The 21,086-nt window shown below is 36.8% G+C and overlaps 2 protein-coding genes across 5 annotated transcripts in view; one reads left to right on the forward strand and one right to left on the reverse strand.

The window, feature by feature from the left end:
* Positions 1-3,633: 3,633 nt before the first annotated feature.
* Positions 3,634-20,988, reverse strand: LOC102159560 (uncharacterized). The gene is made up of 6 exons (XM_085013059.1): positions 20,934-20,988; positions 20,495-20,849; positions 19,463-19,630; positions 8,778-9,027; positions 8,243-8,337; positions 3,634-6,144 (listed from the first exon to the last, which is right to left on the reverse strand). The coding sequence occupies exons 1-2, from the start codon at positions 20,986-20,988 to the stop codon at positions 20,563-20,565; spliced, it is 342 nt and encodes a 113-aa protein (XP_084869185.1). The 3' UTR covers positions 3,634-6,144; positions 8,243-8,337; positions 8,778-9,027; positions 19,463-19,630; positions 20,495-20,562.
* The window catches only part of LOC106508899 (4-galactosyl-N-acetylglucosaminide 3-alpha-L-fucosyltransferase 9), a 200,635-nt gene continuing 199,560 nt past the window's right edge, over positions 20,012-21,086 (forward strand). For 3 of the 4 annotated variants that reach the window (XR_014806183.1, XR_014806189.1, XR_014806195.1), the window contains exon 1: positions 20,012-20,744. The gene's annotated coding sequence lies outside the window, so the exon portion shown is untranslated. The remainder of the gene's footprint in view (positions 20,745-21,086) is intronic. The other variant, XM_084960883.1, reaches the window with a different exon arrangement.

Consider the following 21,086-nt stretch of genomic DNA (forward strand, 5'->3'; position numbering starts at 1 on the left):
GTTACTTCATATATCAACTCTTTTATTCTCTAAAGAATAAAACATGGATAAATATTTCATCCTTTGGAAATAAACTGTGTGTTGATTTCAATGAGATAAGTGATGTGATTCAGCAAGAGTCTGATAAAATCTTTCTTTAATCTTTTTTTGTCATAGGCCTGGCTTATCATGGGAGTATTGTATTTGCCCATATTTTCCTGCCGACCCCAACTATGTAGAGGAGAGCTATATACTCTTTGATACCTTTATCTCTTCTTTTGACTTTTCCTCCTTGATATTAGCATGCCTTCCATCCCACCTGTACCAACAACACTCCTTGGAAAAGTTTCGTAGAAGAGGGAGGAGAATTTGAAAGAGATAAAGCAACACAAAAGTTGACAGAAAGATTTGATTTTAGAAGGTGAGAGAAAATGTAAAAATTTATCTCTACAAGGACTGTTCTAAATTCACCAAAAAAATGTAAGATGATAGTAGATTTCCAACACACAACACCCAGTTTTTCCAATTATTAACATTATTGCATTAGTGCGGTATATTTGTTATAATTAAAGAATCAGTGTTGATACTCTGTTGTTAACTAAAGTCCATTGTTTATTCATATTTTTTAAGTTTTTACTTAATATTCTTTTCCTGTTCCAGCACTATATCCATGATATCACATTACATTTAGTTGTCATGCCTTCTTAAGTTCTTTTTGGTTATGACAATTTATCAAACTTTTCCTGTTTTTAGTGATGCTGACTATTCTGAGGAGTAATAATCAGATATTTCGTAAGATGCATCTCTATTGGATTTTGTTTTATGTTTTTCTCATGATTAGATCTGAATTATAGGTTAAGGGTAGGAAGGTGACAGAGATAAAGTACCATTTTCATCACATCACATCAAGAGTACAAGCAATCAGCAAGATTTATCATTGTTGATGTTGACCTTGAGCACCAGCTGAGGTAGTGATTATCAGATTTCTCCACTATAAAGTTACTCTATTTTTCCCTTTTTCATACTCGACTCTTTGGAAGAAAATAAAAATCAAAGACTACTTTTTTTTTTTTTTTTTGTCTTTTCTAGGGCTGCTCCGGGGGCATATGGAGGTTCCCAGGCTAGGGGTCTAATCGGAGCTGTAGCCACTGGCCTACACCAGAGCCACAGTAACTCGGAATCCGAGCTGCGTGTGCAACCTACACCACAGCTCACAGCAACGCTGGATCCTTAACCCTGAGCAAGGCCAGGGATTGAACCCTCAACCTCATGGTTCCTAGTCGGATTTGTTAACCACTGCACCATGATGGGAACTCCTCAGAGACTACTCTTAAGGAATGTGAAGTTAATGCTCTCTCTGCTTGATGGCAGAGTATATACATAAATTATTTGGAATTTTTCTACATAGGAGATTTATTTCTTCTCATCTATTAAGTTATCCAAATTTTTATTTATATCAGTATGCATAGACAATTATTTTATACTTTATTTTATTGCTCAAATTGTTTGAGAATTGGCTATTGAAAACTTTCAGTTGGCTTCTGTGCTCCTTTGACATACCTCTACAATGTATTTTTGGTTTTTTATTTTTTACCACTTTCTTACTTTCTGGTACTTTAAGATACTCTAGGCTCATCTTACATATTTCCTGCCCCAATCACAGAAGCAGGCATTTCCCTAGGGAGCCCTGCCTCATGTCATTGGAGAATGGTATTAGAAACCAAGATCTGGCCACTAGGTGTTCTTATTACAAAAATGTCATTTCTTTCAGGCTTTTTCAGTAGAAAGAGAAAGAAATAGATGTGTGTGGACACATACAGTAGATCTCCATCGCTTGTGCATTCTGTACTTGTGAATTTTCCTACTTGCTAAAATTTATCTGTAACCCCCAAATCAATATTCAATACACTTTCACAGTCATTTATAAACATGCACAAAAATCTGAGTCACCTAACATGCATATCTGAGGTCTAACAAGGACACTCTGCCTCCTTGCTTCAGCTCTCGTAATATAAGCAAGAGTCCCTTTATGTTCTATTTAGTGCCATGTTTTTCCATTTTTGTGCTTTATTTTGTTAATTGCACTGTTTAAGCTGAACCCCAAGTATTGTCTGAAGCAGTTTCTAGCATTCCTAAGTCTAAAAATTTCTTATGTCCTTTATGGAGAAAATACTAGTGTTAGATAAGCTTCTTTCAGGCATGAGTTATAGTGTTATTAACTGTGATTTCAACATTAAAGAATCAGCGATGTATTAAATAAGATGTCTTTAAACAGAAACACATACAAAACAGGTTATGTATTGATGGCTTGACAAAAATGTTGTGATCAGAGTAAGCTAACCTGTACTTCCTTTAAGAGGAATGGTTCGGCATTTGATAATTCAATGTTCACAGTAACTTTATAACTATCATGACTAATAAGAATCGGCTTATATTATATGTTTTTTCTAACCCCTATATCAGAGGCATGTGGAAGTTCCTAGACTTGGGATCAAACCCAAGCCACAGAAGTAACCAGAGCCATAGGAGTGACAATATCAGATACTTAACCTATTGAGCCACCATGGAACTTCTACCTAAAATATTTTTACGACACCACCTGTATTTATATTAAACTAAACTTGAGTTCTTACTGAGGCCCAAATCTAAGCTATCACTGTATTGATCATTCTAGCCTCCTCCCACTCCAAAAACAAGAAACCATCTTCCTCCACTCATTTACTTAATTGTTTAGTTTCATTATATGTGTATAGCCATATTAGAATTGCTAATTCATATCTTTAGAGGAAATAACTTTATCAATGCAGTACAGTGTTTATGTGCAATTCCTTTTGCCTTCAGTCCTACAGACTTAACTTTCTTCCAGAGTTACCTAGGTTAACCCCTTTTTCTCCACAGCCCTTTCAGTGAGGCTGTTTCATAGATTTCTAACAGTTTGAATCTCTTGTCACAGTCTGCATTCCAGCCTGGGGACACTGACCTCCTAAATAATTTTTTAATTTGCATAAATTAATGTTTACTCTTTGGCTCTAAGTTATACATGTTTCGATAAATGCATAATGTCATGTATCCACTATTGCAGTATTATACAGAATTTCACCATCCTAAAAATTCCCCCTAGTGTGATCATTCAATCTTTCTCCACTCTCAACCCCTTGGCTACCACTGATTTTTTACTGTCACTATAGTTTATCTTTTTCAGAATGTCATATAATTGTAATCATTGTACTTCAGACTGGCTTCTTTCACATAGCCACATGTGTTTAAATTTAATTTCCTCCATGTCTTTTTATGCTATGATAACTCATATATTTTTATTGACTACTAAGGCATTGTATGAATGTACTGCAGTCTGTTTATCTATTTGCCTTGCAGGTTTTAAAAATACATACAATTTTAATCAATTGGGTAAATACTAGAAGTGCAATTGCTGGATCATATGGCAAGATTATGCTGCCTTTTTGCATTTTAAAATTTCTCTCGCTCCACTAGCAAACTACCTGTGTCATTCTGGGATGTTTGCCTTAGGTGAATTCTCCTTTATAGGAATTAGGACTTCACTGGTTTTACCAACTATGTCCAAGGTTAAGAAACTTTTGAAAAAAAAAATCCAAATCAGAGATATCTGGTAAAATATGATTGATGAAAGTCTAGTTTTACTTTTTTAAAAATTTTTTTTTGTGCTTTCAAGAAATATTTTATTTCTGTGCTCTTTGATAACCAGAAGGTGTAAAATGTTTGTTTTTTTTTTTTTTTATTTTATTTTCCCACTGTACAGCAAGGGGGTCAGGTTATCCTTACATGTATACATTACAATTACAGTTTTTCCCCCACCATTTCTTCTGTTGCACCATGAGTATCTAGACATAGTTCTCAATGCTATTCAGCGGGATCTCCTTGTAAATCTATTCTAGGTTGTGTCTGATAAGCCCAAGCTCCCGATCCCTCCCACTCCCTCCCCCTCCCATCAGGCAACCACAAGTCTCTTCTCCAAGTCCATGATTTTCTTTTCTGAGGAGATGTTCACTTGTGCTGGATATTAGATTCCAGTTATAAGTGATATCATATGGTATTTGTCTTTGTCTTTCTGGCTCATTTCACTCAGGATGAGATTCTCTAGTTCCATCCATGTTGCTGCAAATGGCATGATGTCATCCTTTTTTATGGCTGAGTAGTATTCCATTGTGTATATATACCACATCTTCCGAATCCAATCATCTGTCGATGGACATTTGGATTGTTTCCATGTCCTGGCTATTGTGAATAGTGCTGCAATGAACATGCGGGTGCATGTGTCTCTTTTAAGTAGAGCTTTGTCCGGATAGATGCCCAAGAGTGGGATTGCAGGGTCATATGGAAGTTCTATGTATAGATTTCTAAGGTATCTCCATACTGTTCTCCATAGTGGCTGTACCAGTTGACATTCCCACCAACAGTGCAGGAGGGTTCCCTTTTCTCCACAGCCCCTCCAGCACTTGTTATTTGTGGATTTATTAATGATGGCCATTCTGACTGGTGTGAGGTCAGCAGAAGGAAGGAAATTATAAAGATCAAAGAAGAAATCAATAAAATAGAGACTCAAAAAACAATGGAGAAAATTAATAAAACCAAGAGCTGGTTCTTTGAAAAGGTGAACAAAATTGATAAACCCCTGGCCAGACTCACTAAAAAGAGGAGAGAAAGAACCCAAATCACCAAAATTATAAATGAAAAAGGAGAAATCACAACGGATACAGCAGAAATACAAAAAACCATAAGACAATACTATGACCAACTATATGGCAATAAGTTTGACAATCTGGAAGAAATGGACAATTTTCTAGACTCTTACAGCCTGCCAAAACTGAATCAAGCAGAAACAGACCAACTGAACAGACCGATCACTAGAAATGAAATTGAAGAGGTCATAAAATCACTCCCTACAAATAAAAGTCCAGGACCAGATGGCTTCACAGGTGAATTCTATCAAACATATAAAGAGGAATTGGTGCCCATCCTCCTTAAACTCTTTCAAAAGGTTGAAGAAGAAGGAATACTCCCAAAGACATTCTCACCCTCATTCCAAAACCAGGCAGAGATACCACCAAAAAAGAAAACTATCGCCCAATATCATTGATGAATATAGATACTTTTTAAAAAATTTTTTAATCTTTTTAGGGCACACCCATGGCATATGGAGGTTCCCAGGCTAGGGGCTGAATTGGAGCTACAGCTGCCAGCCTATGTCAGAGCCACAGCAACGCCAGATCCAAGCCACATTTGCAACCTACACTACAGCTCACAACAACACCGGATCCTTAACCCAATGACCGAGGCCAGGGATCGAACCCGCAACCTCACGGTTCGTAGTCCGATTTGTTTCTGCTGCGCCACGATGGGAACTCCTGGTTTTTCCCATGAAAGAAGAGTCTACCAAAACGAACTCAAAGAGAAAAAATATCTACAATGCAACTAGGAAATAACTGTAATTAAAAAATATAGTTTCTCTGAAAGTTATTTGATGAACACAATACAGTTTGGACTAAAATAATGACGTTAATATATATTAATTAATATATACCAAGAGTTGATATATATTTATCAGAATCTTTAACAGTTACAGATTTACCTCAATTCAAATAGCAAAGACCTGGGAGACTCAAATAATGATACATTTTTGGAAGAAGAAAGCATACTAAAAGAGGTGAACAGGAATTCTGATATGAAGAATCTTTGTTATAATCATTTTAGAAAAAAATGTATTGATAGATATTATTAATATTAGGATGAAAAAATGAAGAAAGTTCTGGTATTTGGAGGATAGAAGTTGAGAGTACATGTATACATGTGCTAAGATACCATCACAAGTAGGTAAATTTAAAAAAAAAACAACTTTCCCCTTCATCCTAGTGGAATGGGCCATAAAGATGTCAATCACCCCACAAGGCTTTCACATGTTATCTTTGCTGTGTAAACAACAGTGTTTAACAACCAGTGTTCAAGCTTCCTCCAGAACAGCTGACAACTAATCTGAACACTTCTCCATGCTTCACCAATGGCAAGGCCATTCTCACTCAGTCCTATAAAAACTGAGAATAAGAGGGTGACAGAGCCCCTTTCCTGGAGCAGTGTCCTTTGCAATTTCCCATTGTAGATTCACTGCATGCCTCTCAAGAAAAAATAAGCCTGTAAAGGAATAACATGCTTCATTTTACTGTCCCTTGGATTATAATTTTCTCAGTAACACCTGTTTTTGTGCCTGTACCACATGCTATTGCGATTTTTGCCTTCACCTACCACTCTGTAAGACTGTACCATTCTTCAAGACAAATTCATCCTGTTGTTCTCTTTAAAACATTTATATCACTTTTAAGCACCAAAGTTCTATTTGGCACATAGCAATTAACTAGGTCATAAATTCACTAGTTACATTTTAGTGTTCTTAATAAGATTTCAGAGAAACCAAATTCTCATCAGCAATACATCCACAAATCATATTTCAGAATGTTACTTCTGAAGGTAATAATTTCAATATTTTATTGATTCTAATTACTTGCAATTTGAAGGGCATACTCTTTTGACACTGACAATGAGTTCTGGGGGTGCATCAAACCTGGACCTCAGTATCTTATATAAGGAGTGGGAAAGTGATCAGTAATCCATCATTGAAAATCAGCAATCCATCATTATAAGATTCATAAACTTAAGAAAAAGTAGAAATATATAAGGTACAAAAGATTACCATTCTTTAAATGGTAGTAGAAATATAACACAGTAATTTGCCTACATTTTAAATTACATTTTTTGTCATAAATAATAATTATGTATGAGGTAGTGTACCGTCTGTGCTACTCATAATACGGTTCTTTGAGCAAAAATAGAAGCTTATTATTTTCTCTCATGTGACATCCTCAGGTGGAGGGGCTATCAGAGTGGTTCTGCTCTAGGTCATGCAAAGATGCAGATTCTGTTGTGCTTTGTCATGTCTTCAGTTAGAGTTTACTACATGATTGCAGCAAACTCACACCATAACTACTGTTTCATTTTGTGCCAAGAGTAGGAAAAAGAAGTGAATGATAAGAAATTTCCTTTTTAAAGATTGTGACTGTTTTTAAGGTTTCACACATAACTTATCATCACATTCCATGAGTCGGAATGTAGTCATGTAGCTATACCTGGCTCCACAGGAGGCCAGGAAATATAATCTGTAGCTGGGTAGACACAGCCGAATTTAAACGTGTTCCTTCCAGAAAAAAAAAGAACTTATACTAGAGACAATTTATCTGGGTGTGTTCAGATTGCTACCCTAAATTCTGTGTGGGGAGAATCAGTAAAAAGATCTTTTGTACAGACGCTTTCTGAAAGTGTTTAAAGAGGGCACCGACAAACATTTAGAATGTAGGCAATTAAATGCTTCAGCCTATTTTCCTTGTTTAATTCTAATAATTTTCTTTAAGACATCTTTTCTGATTTTAAGCTTTTCTTCCTAATCCATGATTTCTGAAGAAAACTCAGCAAAAAGGGAAACATTTGTTCCTCAACCCAAATTGCCTCAGAAATGAAACTGCTAGTGCTTGGGTATCCCAATACCCAAGCATCCCACAACTATCCTTCTCAGAGGTTTTCTTCTCAGTGCAGTGATCTGCTATGACCCAATGGCACCAAAGTTAGATTCAGTCATTCATTCAACATTCTGATTTCTGAACACCATTACTTCTTTTCTTCTTTCTCTCTCTCTCTTTTTTTGGGGGTGGGTGGGGTCTACGCCTGAGGCAGGTGGAAATTGCTGGGACAGGGATCCAACCCATGCCACAGCAGCAACCTAAGCTGTTGCAGTGACAATGCCAGATCCTTAACCAGTTGTACCACAAGGGAATTCTTTTTTCTTTCCTTTCTTTTTATTTTTGTTTTTGAATCCCAACTCTTCTTACTTTCCACTGCTATAGTCCTATATAGATCTATGGTTGTCAATCACCAGAGCTGCTATAACTTGTCACCCTACTTCCATCTTTCTCTGAGAGGAATTTCCACACAGTATCCTAAATGATTATGAATCAGATAACATGGGCATCCTACTGAAATTCTACTCTGATAGCTCCATAACAAGATAAAACTCAAATTCTTTATCGTGACCTATAAGGCCCTTCACATTTTAGCCCTTAGTCTACATCTTCAACCCCATTTTCTAACACCCGCTGAACAACCAGACCTCTAGTGTTAACACTTCCATTGCGCAGAGGATGACATAAAGCTCAAACCCTTCTGATGATCAAGGACCTCATACCTGTGCTTTTATCAGTGAAGAGTGTAGTAACACCAGTTTTAAGCCCTGTAATAGACCTCCTATTTTCAACCACTGGAGAATTCTCTAGCCATCCTCTGAAAAGAAACAGAGCAGGAATATCAGCCCGGATTTGAAATTTTAACTAATGAGTAACCAGGAATCCTATCTAGGCCTTTGAGATAGTTACAAAGGTTACAGATAGTTACTGTGTTTTCTAATTTGCTTCTCATATTTCTCTTCATTACCAGACTGCATTGGAATTTGAATTCTTTTTTTTTTTTTTTTAGTGAAAAAGTAAAGCTATATGCCAATATGGTACAGAAGGGAAGCACAGAAAATTGTGGACTAGTGAAGTGACCTCAACCTCTTATGTCTCCACGGCAGAGTGACATTTCAGTATGTAAACTGGAGGAGATTCCACTATAGCATGTCCTTTACTCCCAGTATAATAGGTATGAATTACTCCAGTACAGTTGGTATTTCATAAATTTCATATTGCCTTATTATTTTTATAAATTATTTGAGCTCTACTTACCAAGATTACTGTAAAAAATTCCATATCAGTAATATTTCTGGGCTGTTTCTACTCTTTTGATTTGGGTTGAACAAGTTCCTGGAAAATGGTGAAGAGCACTTGTCTTCAATGGGTGATGTCAAGAAGGAGGTCACTCCTCACTTCAATCTCTAACATAACTTGCTTCTATTTCAGGACTTGTTTATAAAATCTCAAAGTATAAGACTTTCAAGTACAAAGACCCGTATTTTCTCCTAATGATTTCTTCTTCCTGAGGAGGCAATATATAATGGTTAATAATATAGAACTTGGAATCAGGCTGCTTCAAGATTTGAATCCTGGCACCAGGCAACTTACTGGCTTTGTGATCTTAGACATGTTATCTAACCTTTCTGCAGCTGTAAGGAAAATTGCCAAGTGAAAGATGAGAATTACTCCCCAATGCTAACTTCCTTGGACACTTGTAAGGACTGAAGAATATATCAGTAAATGTTCAGCAAGCAGAGCACTAGTGACATAAAGAAGGCTCAGGATATTATGAGTTTTTGTTACTGTGTTATTGCATTGTTGTTATAATACAGGCTGTCAAATATGAAATGAAGTTGGCCAAGAATTTGTCTTAATGTACAACTGTTGTTTCCCTAATGTAGTAAATCCAACTTTGTCAATCTGCCCAGACCATGTTATAGTCCCTCCACCCCTTCCCCATCACTAGCTCCATGTAACTTTAAATTTCGTTGTTAAATTAGTCATTTTCTGTCCTTGAAGGAACATAATTCACTCTTCAAGTGTCCTGCTTTCCTAAATCCTATAAATTCCAGCTACTTAAAAATCCTACCAAATAGAGTTTTAAGCTAGACTTGGTCTTCATTTAATAAACAGGCATAAAACAAATATTCATAATTTAGGAAGGGCCTTGGAGATAATTTAATTTAATTCTATTGTATAGTCTTCAATTTATATACAATTTCTTTTTACAGTGACAATATTTTCTGAAGCTAGAAATATGTATTTATTAAAAACATTTTTTCTTTGAATTTCTCATTTAGCTATATCAAAAAATAGAAACCACATTTTTGAAATTAGTTTACATGAAATCATCATCACTTCCACCAGTCCACACAACCCTCACTCCCACAAATATCATGCTTATTAATGACAGTGTCTATAATATTACTTCATCGATGTAGAAAAAGTAGGTTATTCATAGGAAAAATGACTTATTTTACGCATGATGTTCATAGTTTATAAAAGTATAAATGGATCAATTTTTGGCAAAGGAAAATTGGATTATCTTTATCAAGTGCATATTCATTTATTGTTTCAGTCTACATATATTTCTAGAGTATTTTCTCTGCTATTTTTTGTAGATAGGGCATTAAAAATGTCCCTAACAATCCTTTTCTTCCTCTGGAGTCTTCACAATCTCATTAGAGAGATAGCTTTTTAGCAGGGATTAGTAATAAGAGTTATAAAAAAAAAATAATATGGGAACACAAAGAAAAAAGCTATTAGTTCTACTTTTGGGGACTGGGAAATATGTACAAAGATGCCATCTGAACCAGTCATTCAATTGCTGCTCTTCAGCGTCAGCTTTTGAGTTCAGCATTTTTGAACTTTGCCCTACTTTTTCTATGTTTCTTTATTTATACCTACTGCTATGTGCTCACTCTGAAACTTCACAAGAAAAATGGTCTCAGGATTCCCTATTGTGTTTCTTAGAAATCTGAGATTTTATAAAGCTGTTTCAAGAATTCTACAACTGTTTGACTCAGGTAGAGATTTAAATTAAGAAACTACACTAAGAAGCAGCCTATCCAAATTTATTTATACAGTAAGCACATTAACTTTTCAGGTAGGTTATATTACATTTTTTTCAAATATTGGAGCAAATATTTTCAAAATATTTTCTAGATATTTTCCATTTTCAAATATTTTCTATCTCTAAATATTTTTCCTAAATATTATCTCTAAATATTTTCAAATATTTTATATCTCTATGTATATATTTGAACATTCATATCTGTTGCCATTGGTTAGAAAAAATGTGTCACTGCCCATTTTTTATGTTGTGAGCTACACAGGAAGTCCTGCCCATTTTTTAATTAACGACTGTTTTCAAGAGTGAATACATAAGTGCACTATTAGAATACACACACCGTATTCTCTCTAAAATACCGGAAAAGACTCAGACAATGTTCTTATGATGATGTAAAAGATACACAGAAAAATAAACAAATGAAATTATAACAATATGGTATAATAGATAATCTTAATACTTGTCATCTAATTTTAATATTACTGCTCAATACACATAGATGGAACTAGAGACTCTCATCCTGAGTGTCAGAAAGAGAATGACAAATACCATATGATATCACTTATATCTGGAATCTAATATACTGCACAAATGAAACTTTCAACAGATAGATGAATCTTTCAACAGAAAAGAAAATCAAGCACTTGGAGAATAGACTTGTGGTTGCCAAGGGGGAGGGGGAGGGAGTGGGGTGGATTGGGAGCTTGGGGTTAATAAATGCAAATTATTGCCTTTGGAATGGATTAGCAAGGAGATCCTGCTGTACAGCACTGGGAACTATATCTAGTCACTTATGATGGAGCATGACAATGTGAGACAAAAGAATGTACACATGTATGTGTAACTGGGTCACCATGCTGTACAGTAGAAACAAAATTATATTGGGGAAATATCAATTAAAATATATAAATACATGTAAATATAAATAGAGATATTTGCTAGCTATTGGTTAGAAACCAGAAAACATTTTCTGAGTATAAACATGTAATTTATAAATACATTTGACCATAAGATAATTATATTGATGGGGTCAACATGACAAAACAATTTGAAATATACTAGACTCAACTGATTTTTCAAGTAATGTCTAACATAATTCACTGTAGTGGTTGGTATTTATTACAGTCATTACCAAACAATGAAAGCACAGTCACGAATTATGAAAATCACCTTTTCCATAACTTTAAAAATTAACCAAAGGCTTGCAATGATCTGAGAAGTCATTAAAGAACATAAGTTGTTGAAATTCCATAAGAAGAGTTTTGTCTCATTTTTAACTTCTACTAAAGTCCCTCTCTTCAGCTTTGCAGTAGGCTTGAAACCAACAGCTCTGTAACCCTATTAGCTATGAAAACCAGCAGCCTAGCAGCCACTAGAGGAGGTAAATTGGATAGGAACTCCAAAAGAATCCCATGCTCAAATAATTTTTAGTGATTTGATCTGTCTGGCAGTTATCTTAAAAAATTTCAATCACAGAGATTTTCTTTATTTCACCTGACTCAGTGCTCACACCAACACAGTGGGAAGAATCTACTCCCCAGGGTATTTGTCCAAAACAAGCAGTGGTAACTGTTCCACATCACATTTGCCTGAGGCGGTATTATACAATTTGTGGCAAGTAAGATGCTGGACAAAAAAATAAAATGGAGCTCTGGTAAATGAGATGTCCTTAGGGATATTTGAACAGTCAATATAGTCTTGAGGATCAAGAAGGAACTAAATAAACATAAATTAATATACACTATAGAGTCTCTCACAAAATACAAAACAGGAAAAAAGTACATGAATAAAAACTATAAATATCAAGGAATATACACATATAGGCAAGAGGAAAATTATATACAAATTTTCTGGTGGTTGAGATGTCACTGAATCCATTAGCATTGGTATTTAATTTCCTCCATTTTCTCCCTACTTCTCTGTTCCAAGACCAAGGGTGAAATAATGCCACACTAGGCTAGGGATTGCATGGTCATAAAGTGATCACCTTTCACCCTGCCAGTTTTATACCACAAGTAAATAAATAAATAAGTTAATTTAAAAAAAAGGAGTTCCCATAGTGGCTCGGCAGAAACAAATCTGACTAGCATCCATGAGGACACAGGTTTGATCCCTGGCCTTGCTCAGGGGATTAAGGATCTGGTATTGCTGTAAGCTGTGGTATAGGTGGTAAAAATGGCTTGGATCCCGCATTTCTGTGGCTGTGTATAGACCAGCAGCTCCAGCTCCAGTTCAACCCCTAGCCTGGGAACCTCCATATGCCATGGGTGTGGCCCTAAGTAAATAAATGAATAAATTTATTAATTAATACACAAATATTTTCCAGCAGAAGATTGCAACACAACCATCAGACAGTGGCCTACATATGAAAAGAGACAATATTCTCAACAAACGAAGAATCGGTTCTTGTGGAAATGGTAGCATCATAATCTGGCAAAAAACTATAAATACTCATACATACTGTCTATGCAGCAATAAAATATGCCATCAGGAGTTCCCATGGTGGTGCAGTGGTTAACAAATCCGACTAGGAACCATGAGGTTGCAGGTACGATCCCTAGCCTGCTCAGTGGGTCAAGGATCCGGCATTGCCGTGAGCTGTGGTGTAGGTTACAGACGCGGCTCAGATCCCATGTTGCTGTAGGTTGCAGATGTGGCTCAGATCCCATGTTGCTGTGGCTCTGGTGTAAGCCGATGGCTACAGCTCCAATTCAACCCCTAGCCTGGGAACCTCCATATGTGGCGGGAGCAGCCCAAGAAATGGCAAAAAGACAAAAAAAAAAAAAAAAAAAAAAAAAGCCACCATATCTATGAAGCAAGAATAGTAAATTATGTAAAATGAGCAAGTGGCTATGAACCAAGAAAAGGCAATTTTGCAAAAGAACTGGAAATTTTGCAAAGAACCAAATCAAGACCTTGTTAATGGAAAATAAAATTATTGAAATAAACAACAATAACAAAACCTTTTAATAGATAGCATAAATAGAATGTTTACTTGGAAAATTGATAAACAAGAAAATTAAATTAAGAAATAATTTCAAATGACAAGGATAAAAAGAGATAAAAAGTTTGAAAGAAGTGTGGGAAGAAATTGGGGCTAAATTTGAATGTTTCAACGTTTGTTGTTTTTGGAGTCTCAATGTTACACAAATTTGATTCACAGAGTTCCAGAAAAGTTTTATTCTTGGTTAAGGCTTATTATAGCAAAAGGACAGAGTAGAAGAAATTAGAAAAAGATATGCATTGGGTGAAATCCAAAGGGATCAGGCACAATCTACTGAGCCTTTCTATGTCTCAGCACAGGATGTGCTTTCTCTCTAGTGGTGAAACCACAGTAACCTGTGTGAAATATCTCTGCTCAAGGAAATCCACTCAGGTCTTCAGTGTCTGAGGCATTCCTGACAAGGTAGAATAGCACAGTCCATTCCTCAAGGTGTATAGAAGAATATCTTTAATCATTAACCTAAAAACATTTCAGAGAGCTGCATTCCAAGGAATTGTGGGTCAGTCATGGAACCAAGTTTATATGAAGGCATGTGAAAATGCTCTAATAGACACTTCAAAAGGAGAAAATGGAAAAAAATAGACAGAAAAGTGTTAAAAAATATTGGAAATAATTTCCTAAAACCAAAGATTAAATTACTTTTTTTTTAAATTTTTTTTTTTATTTTCCCACTGTACAGCAAGGGGGTCAGGTTATCCTTACATGTATACATTGCAATTACAGTTTTTCCCCCACTCTTTCTTCTGTTGCAACATGAGTATCTAGACATTGTTCTCAGTGCTATTCAGCAGGATCTTCTTGTTCAATTACTTTTGATGGAAAAATTCTACCAAGTGTCAAACAGTATAAAATATTAAAGTGATGCTTCTGAGAAGAACAAGTAGAAATAAAGGTTATTTAAGGACAAAGATAGTTTACAATAACACTAGCAATATTGGAAGGAAGACATCAATAAGTCATTAACATTCTGAGGAAAGGTAACAATGAACTGAGAATTATAAATTGTAATAATTTTATGGCCACACCCAAGGCATATGGAAGTTCCTGGGCCAGGAATTGAATCCAACTTATATGGCAGCTGCAGCAATGCGGCTACTTTAACCCACTTTGCTGGTCTGGGCATATCCATGCCTCTGCAGCCACCGAAGCCACTGCAGTTGGATTTTTAATGCACTGTGTCACAGCAGGAACTCCCTATAATTTCTTTTTCCATAATTCAAGAGCAGAAATAAGTATACTTTCAGATGTATAAGGACAATTGAAATGGTATATATAATACATAATATACTTTATATTATACATAATAGTAAATACCATATATTTTATACATATATATAAACCATATAGCCTTTATGTATAGTTATATATATAGCTACTATTATATTAACTATAAAGAATATAAAATTATATACAAACAATATTTTATATATATTTCAATGAGCCTTATATAGCTGAAAGAATTTTTTTATCTTTGTGATTGAATATATAGAGAATATACGTGTAAATATACGTTTAGAAATTAACATTCACAGATTCCTTCAGCACAGACTTTGAAAACAGTAGTAAATAAATAAAAATTGAGAATAGAAATAAGTAAAAGGGAGTTCCCATGGTGGCTTGGCAAAAACAAATCTGATTAGCATCAATGAGGACGCAGGTTCAATCCCTGGCCTTGCTCAGTGGGTTAAGGATTCTGTGTTGCTGTGGCTGTGGTGTAGGCCGGCAGCTATAGCTCTGATTCGACCCCTAGTCTGGGAATCTCCACATGCCTGTGGGTATGGCCCTAAAAAGACAAAAAAGAAAGGGAGAGAGATTGCGCTGATATACTAGTATTATAATTCAAAATTATTTTTAAAGATAGTCTGCAGTACACTCAGAATTTGCAAATTGATTTTAATGCTTAGCAGTATTTTAATAATAATACAAAACAAACACAGGTCCTAAAAATTAATAATGAAAATCCCACAGAGGAGGGACAAAAGATGAGAACACAATATTAATAAATCAACACCAGTTTGTTATTCAAGAAAATGAAAACAAGATTTATATTACTATCATAAGCAGAGTCATCTTTAATATCTTTTGAAAGCTGATAAACACAACAGATAACATTTATGAAGGGCTAACTATATTCCAGGCACTCTTGCTAAAGATTTTGCAAGCAATAACTCTTTAAATCATTGTAAAAATTCCCATAAAGTGGGTACTGATATTTTATTTTCATTTTATAGATGAGGGAAGTGATGAAGTATGTTAATAACTCTTTTCATATAGAAACAGCCCTACATTCTTGGGGGAAAAATGCTCTTGGTGAAGATATAGTGTTCTTTTAATGTCCTTTTAAGCACTTAATGTGTTAGGGTTTATTTGTTAATATTTTAACTAGGATTTGCCACTGATGCTCCTAAGTGAGGTTGGTCTGAAAAAAGTATATGATATTTAGACTTTAATATCTTTTTTGTGTGCATATGTGGAATCTCGTGAATTAAAATATTAAGACTCCTACTAACAGTGGGCTTTTTGCTACATTTTTATACACATTAAAATTTATGATATAGTTACATTGGTGCTACACTATTTGGTAGACAGATATTCATGACTGTTTTGTATACACAGGAAGGTACCCATTACTATAACCATAAGATATCCTTCTTTATCTTGTTTCACAGGTTTTTAGTTCATATGAGGTCTAGTCTCCAATTAAGATTGCAATTCCCACTTACTTTTTGTATGCATTTGCTTATTATATGTTTGTTTTCTCTTTTATTTTTCAAATAGTCTGAGTTTTCTTAGTGTAGATATGACTTAAAATTCTATTGCTTTGTGATCCAATCTAAAAGTCTGCTTTTTCATAGAGAATGAGATACTCCAATTCACATTCAATGATATGAAAGATCTGTTTTATGTTAGTTTTTTTTTTCTTTTTTCCTTTCCCCCTTTTTTTGGCTGCATCTATGGTATGTGGAAGCTCCTAGGCCAGGGAACAAACCCACAGCATAGCAGCCACCCAAGCTGGTGCAGTGACAATACCAAATCCATAACCCATTGAGCCACATGGGCACTCCTAGTTTTTGATTTTTAACTTTGTAAAATTCCTTGACTTAGTGGTCTATTTTTAAAATTTACTTCTGTGTGTATTCTCAATGTTTATTTTTTGTATTTTGCTCTTTGTAATTTTATTTCTTTAAAAATAACTGCATTTATTGACTGTTATAGACTGTATTTGTTTTACTAAAATAGGTAGTGATAAATATTAGTACTTAATATATATTGATTATAGTTTATATATATAATCAACCCTTGTGTTGTTAAATATGATAGTCTTCTTATTTGCAATGATTTTCTTGGACTCTCAGCTGTTAGACAATTAATGCCTTTATATCTCATCTTTTCTTGGTCCTTCTCTATTTAGATATATTATTTATTATTACATCGTCAGGATCTATGATATTTATATTCTATTTTTCTTGCTGTAATTCTTACCTTCTCATATTTCAGGTCAATAGTTAAAAACAGTTGATGCTTATAATAAGTCCTTGATTCAAGATATCTCTTCCATTTATCTCTTAGAAAGCTAAATTCCATTCTCTATTCTCAAGACAGGTTCATGAGAATAATACACCCTTAGTTCTTGTGTGTTCAAAACTTTGCTTACACCTATTATATTTGAAAGACTGCCTAAATAGAAAAAAAAAGTTAACTCTCACACTGGTTTCTTGTGGGCTTTCCTCCACTGACAATGGATAGTTCTGTTCTGTGAATGTTGTATTGAAGAATTATGAGACCAATTGTAATATTTTCTTTTATAAGTTACTGATTTGCATGTCCCAAAGATTCTTCAACATATTTAAATTCTAGTTACTGTACTGGGATATGTCTTGGTGGTGGCAATTTTCTTTAGTGATCATTGTTTTCTTTAAAAATGAAATTTGTGGGTTTTTTTGGCTGGAGCCATGGCATCTGAAAGTTCCTGGGTTGGGTATTGACCACAGCAGTGACCAGAGCCACAGCAGTGACAATGCTAGATCCTTAACCTGCTGTGCCACATGGGAACTCCCTAAAATTGAAATTTCAAGTCTTTCATTTCAAAAATGATTTTTTCTCTAATAATATAGAAATCAATTCTTTTCCATTATTAATATTTTCTTCTTCAAGGTCTCTAATTATGTATGTGTTGGATTATCTTTCCCTGCCTTCTCCATCTTTTGTATTCTAAGCCTGCTCATCTCCTTATTTCCAATTTATTTTGCTAGACTTTATCATTCTTTTTCCTTCTCTCCTTTACTATGTTTACCTCAGTACTTTACCTCATAATTCTTGCATATTAATTCTTAATTTGTGATGGTTTATATTTAATTCTACTACTTTCTTGAGTTATACCCAGTTTTCGGTCATCAGTTCCTATTGTGTCCTCAACCCTGCCCAATCAAGTTCTTGCATAAAGCCCTGTAGTTTTCATTCACAGAAGCAATTCTTTCATTGTGCCCTTATGAAAATTCATGGCAGAATGTTAGCACAAATTTTTAAAATTCTCTATGGCAACACTGTCATGGTGTGTATTCTTCAACAGTTAGTACATTTTGGTGCTCCTCTAAAAGTCTTTTCCAATATTATTTTTGTATTGATACTGTGCCCATTCTTTTTATTATTATTATTATTCATAATTAACCAAGTAAAAGTTTTCTCCTCTTGTTTCCTGGGAAAAGGAGAGGGGAAAATAGAGATGCCATTCTAATTTTTATCATCCTATTCTTGCCTCTGGTGGACCAAGTGGTTGGGGAGTAAGGAGTTAGAACCTTGCCTTGCTGAACTCTTAAATGCCATCTTTTTTCTTTCTTTGCCTTTAAAGCATTTTAGTTTACATTTTTTTCTTTACCGTGTACAACCACAAAGTGACTATATAGATATTACTATTATAATTTCATAATCAAATATAGGACAAAGTTGAAGTACCTTAGCAAAGGAGGGTGAGAAATATCCTGCAACAGGGGTGAGAAAATGGAGGTTTAATTCTTGTTAACCACTTTTTGCCCAAATAGCTACTAGTATATGAAAAACGTACTGCTCACGTCTGTTATATAGACACAGCTGAGAAGACTTAGAGAGTCAAATGAGCTCTAAGTCTTCACCAACCATTTTCTTTCTATGGTTTTCTTGGAAAGAAGACCATATGGTGAATTTTCATGGTGCGACACTGAACATCTGGAGACTGTGACACATGCTTTATAAAGCTGAGGTGTATGAGAAGAGTTTGGTATCTCTTGTTCCCTTAATGAGGAGGTGCTTCTCTCATTCAGATGATCAGGTAGATGTGAAACCAATATTTTCAAAGCAGATACTCTCTGCAGGACAGATTCTAGTTGGATTCCAGACCACCCAGTATTAATTTATCACCAAACACTTATTTTTTCATGTGAATGTATATGACAAGAGCGAGAGAGTTTTCACCAATATTTCGTTATGCCTTATTGCATAAAAAATGTTTATACTACCTTTACAATTGAGAGTGTACCTATTTTAATATGAGGATACTAGTTATATAAGACATACTTAGGAAAAATAAAATGCCTATTTAATTTATTCTAATAGATAAGCCTCTTTTGGCATTTAAAAAATGATTTCTAAGTAACTGAAAGCCTAATAATTTAAATAACATACAAACAAAATCAAAAACTTTTCCCTCCAGGGTATTCACAGGGAATAATTCATCACTTTATATGTTATGTTATTTGAGGAGAGTTTTACTAGACTTTTTTTCCAGTCATATCTTTTACACACAAATCTACCTGCTTCCTGCCCACTCTCAACTACCATGTAAGATTATGAAACAAAATTACAATTCCTAGAAATCACTCAATAATGTCCAGTTGTTTTCATATTTACCGAATGTCAGGATTCACCTCCTTGATCTTGGTGAGTGTAGTAGGTATCTATTTTCCTGGGAGTATTTGTAGTAATTTGCGAATAAACAGGACTGATATACAGCAAAGCAAATCTGTAAGAGGAAAAGCCAGGCCAATCCTGGGAGAATTTGGATAAAAACGAAAAGCTCTGCAATTAAAAAAAAAAGAGAGAGAGAGATAGCGAGAGAGAGAGAAATATTTCTATTAGACTGGCTAAGTCGTGTCCTGTTTTTTTAGAATATTGAGAAAAGGGAGAAGAGCCAAGACAGAGGGCAATAGACTGACTCTGTACCCTTCATACTTAAACCTTTCTGGATCTCAGGGAATGGTCCAGGCAATTGGGTCATATGATTACAAATATTATTATTTTTACCTTGTTAGCTGGTCAACCTGAGAGGCAAACAAACACCGACACCCCTGCCCAGGCAACTGCTCCAAGGAGCTGGATATGGTAGCCTGCTCCCCGCCGGCGCTTTCTGGCCGGACACCCTGTGCCAAAGAGCGCCCGGGGAAGCAGACAGCAATAGGGGGACTACACAGATGTCATGGATGCACACGCTCGATCATAATCTGACCAGAAAGGAGCGAGAGGGAAGGCGACGGCGGGCACAGCCGGGCGGGGGAGCCGCCGCAAAGGAGCGGGAGGCGGTGTGCAGCGCACAGGTGCCTCGGGCCGGCGGCGGGGTAGCTGGCGCCTCAGCTCTATTTCCAGCGAGCGGAAGCCGCGGCAGCTACCGAGCCCGGCAACCCCCAGCCTGGGCCACTGGAGGAAAAGCCCAAGGAAAGGGCGCGAAGGGGAAGGAGGGGAAAGAGGTGGGGGCGGGGTAGAGACCCTACTCCTCCTCTGGGAGACCTCCTCCCCAAGCCCTGCTGGTGGGAACATTTGCCGGGCTCGCCCGCGCCTCCCTCCCACCTCCCCACTCTGGGTGTTCCTCTTCTCTCTCCCCCACCCTTCTTGCCTCTCCCTCCCAGCCGCGTGCCTCCTCCCCTCCCCCTCGCCTCCCTCCCTCACAGCGGCGGTAGCAGTAGCCGCTTCGACAGAGCCGGAGATGGGCAGAGAGCGCGCGCGGCGCAGCAGCTTCAGAGCCACAGCCCTCCGCGTCCGCAGCTTTCTGCGCCCCCGCCGCCGCTGTCGCCGCCTCGGCGTCCCCCTTCTCCAGTCCCGCTCCTAGGACAGCGCCGCCACCGCCGCCCGGCCCTGCCCGCTGCCTGCTCCGCGCAGCCCTCGCGCGCGCCCGGATGGCGCTTTCCTCCCAGGACCGGTGAGTAGCCTGGAGAGCGCAGGGGGTCGGCGCCCAGGCCGGGAGCGGAGAGAACCTCTACCACTCTACGGTTAGGGGTACCTCCAAACCACCTGCTGTGATTCTCTAGCCTTCAGGCAGGGGGTCTCGGGAGGACGCTGCTTGGTGATCCCCGAGGGGTTTTTTGATTCAACTCCACCTGCTGGCCACCTGAAGCCTTCTCCCTCCCCGGCACAGCTGAGGGCAGCTCGCGGTCCCGCCTCATCTTCCAGCCCCGGAGCTACCACATTCGCCGCAGCCGCCGATGGCCCTGACCCCCCGGTCACCCCAAGCAGGGTCCTTTCCGTCCTCACTGTCCCCGCG

This window comes from Sus scrofa, chromosome 1 (genome assembly GCF_054392235.1).
Source record: "Sus scrofa isolate SSC_HxYL_T2T_F1_AM1 chromosome 1, Sscrofa_HxYL_maternal_Yorkshire_Landrace_v2.0, whole genome shotgun sequence".
NCBI classification, from domain to species: domain Eukaryota; kingdom Metazoa; phylum Chordata; class Mammalia; order Artiodactyla; family Suidae; genus Sus; species Sus scrofa.

What these genes read in the sequence shown, in the direction of transcription:
- LOC102159560 (XM_085013059.1), bottom strand. Translation starts at nt 20,988, where the DNA reads ATGAGGCGGGACCGCGAGCTGCCCTCAGCTGTGCCGGGGAGGGAGAAG. An exon ending in GGGGAGGGAGAAGGCTTCAG is followed by an intron (nt 20,850 to 20,933) that starts GTGGCCAGCAGG and finishes CCTGAAGGCTAG; the next exon opens with AGAATCACAGCAGGTGGTTT.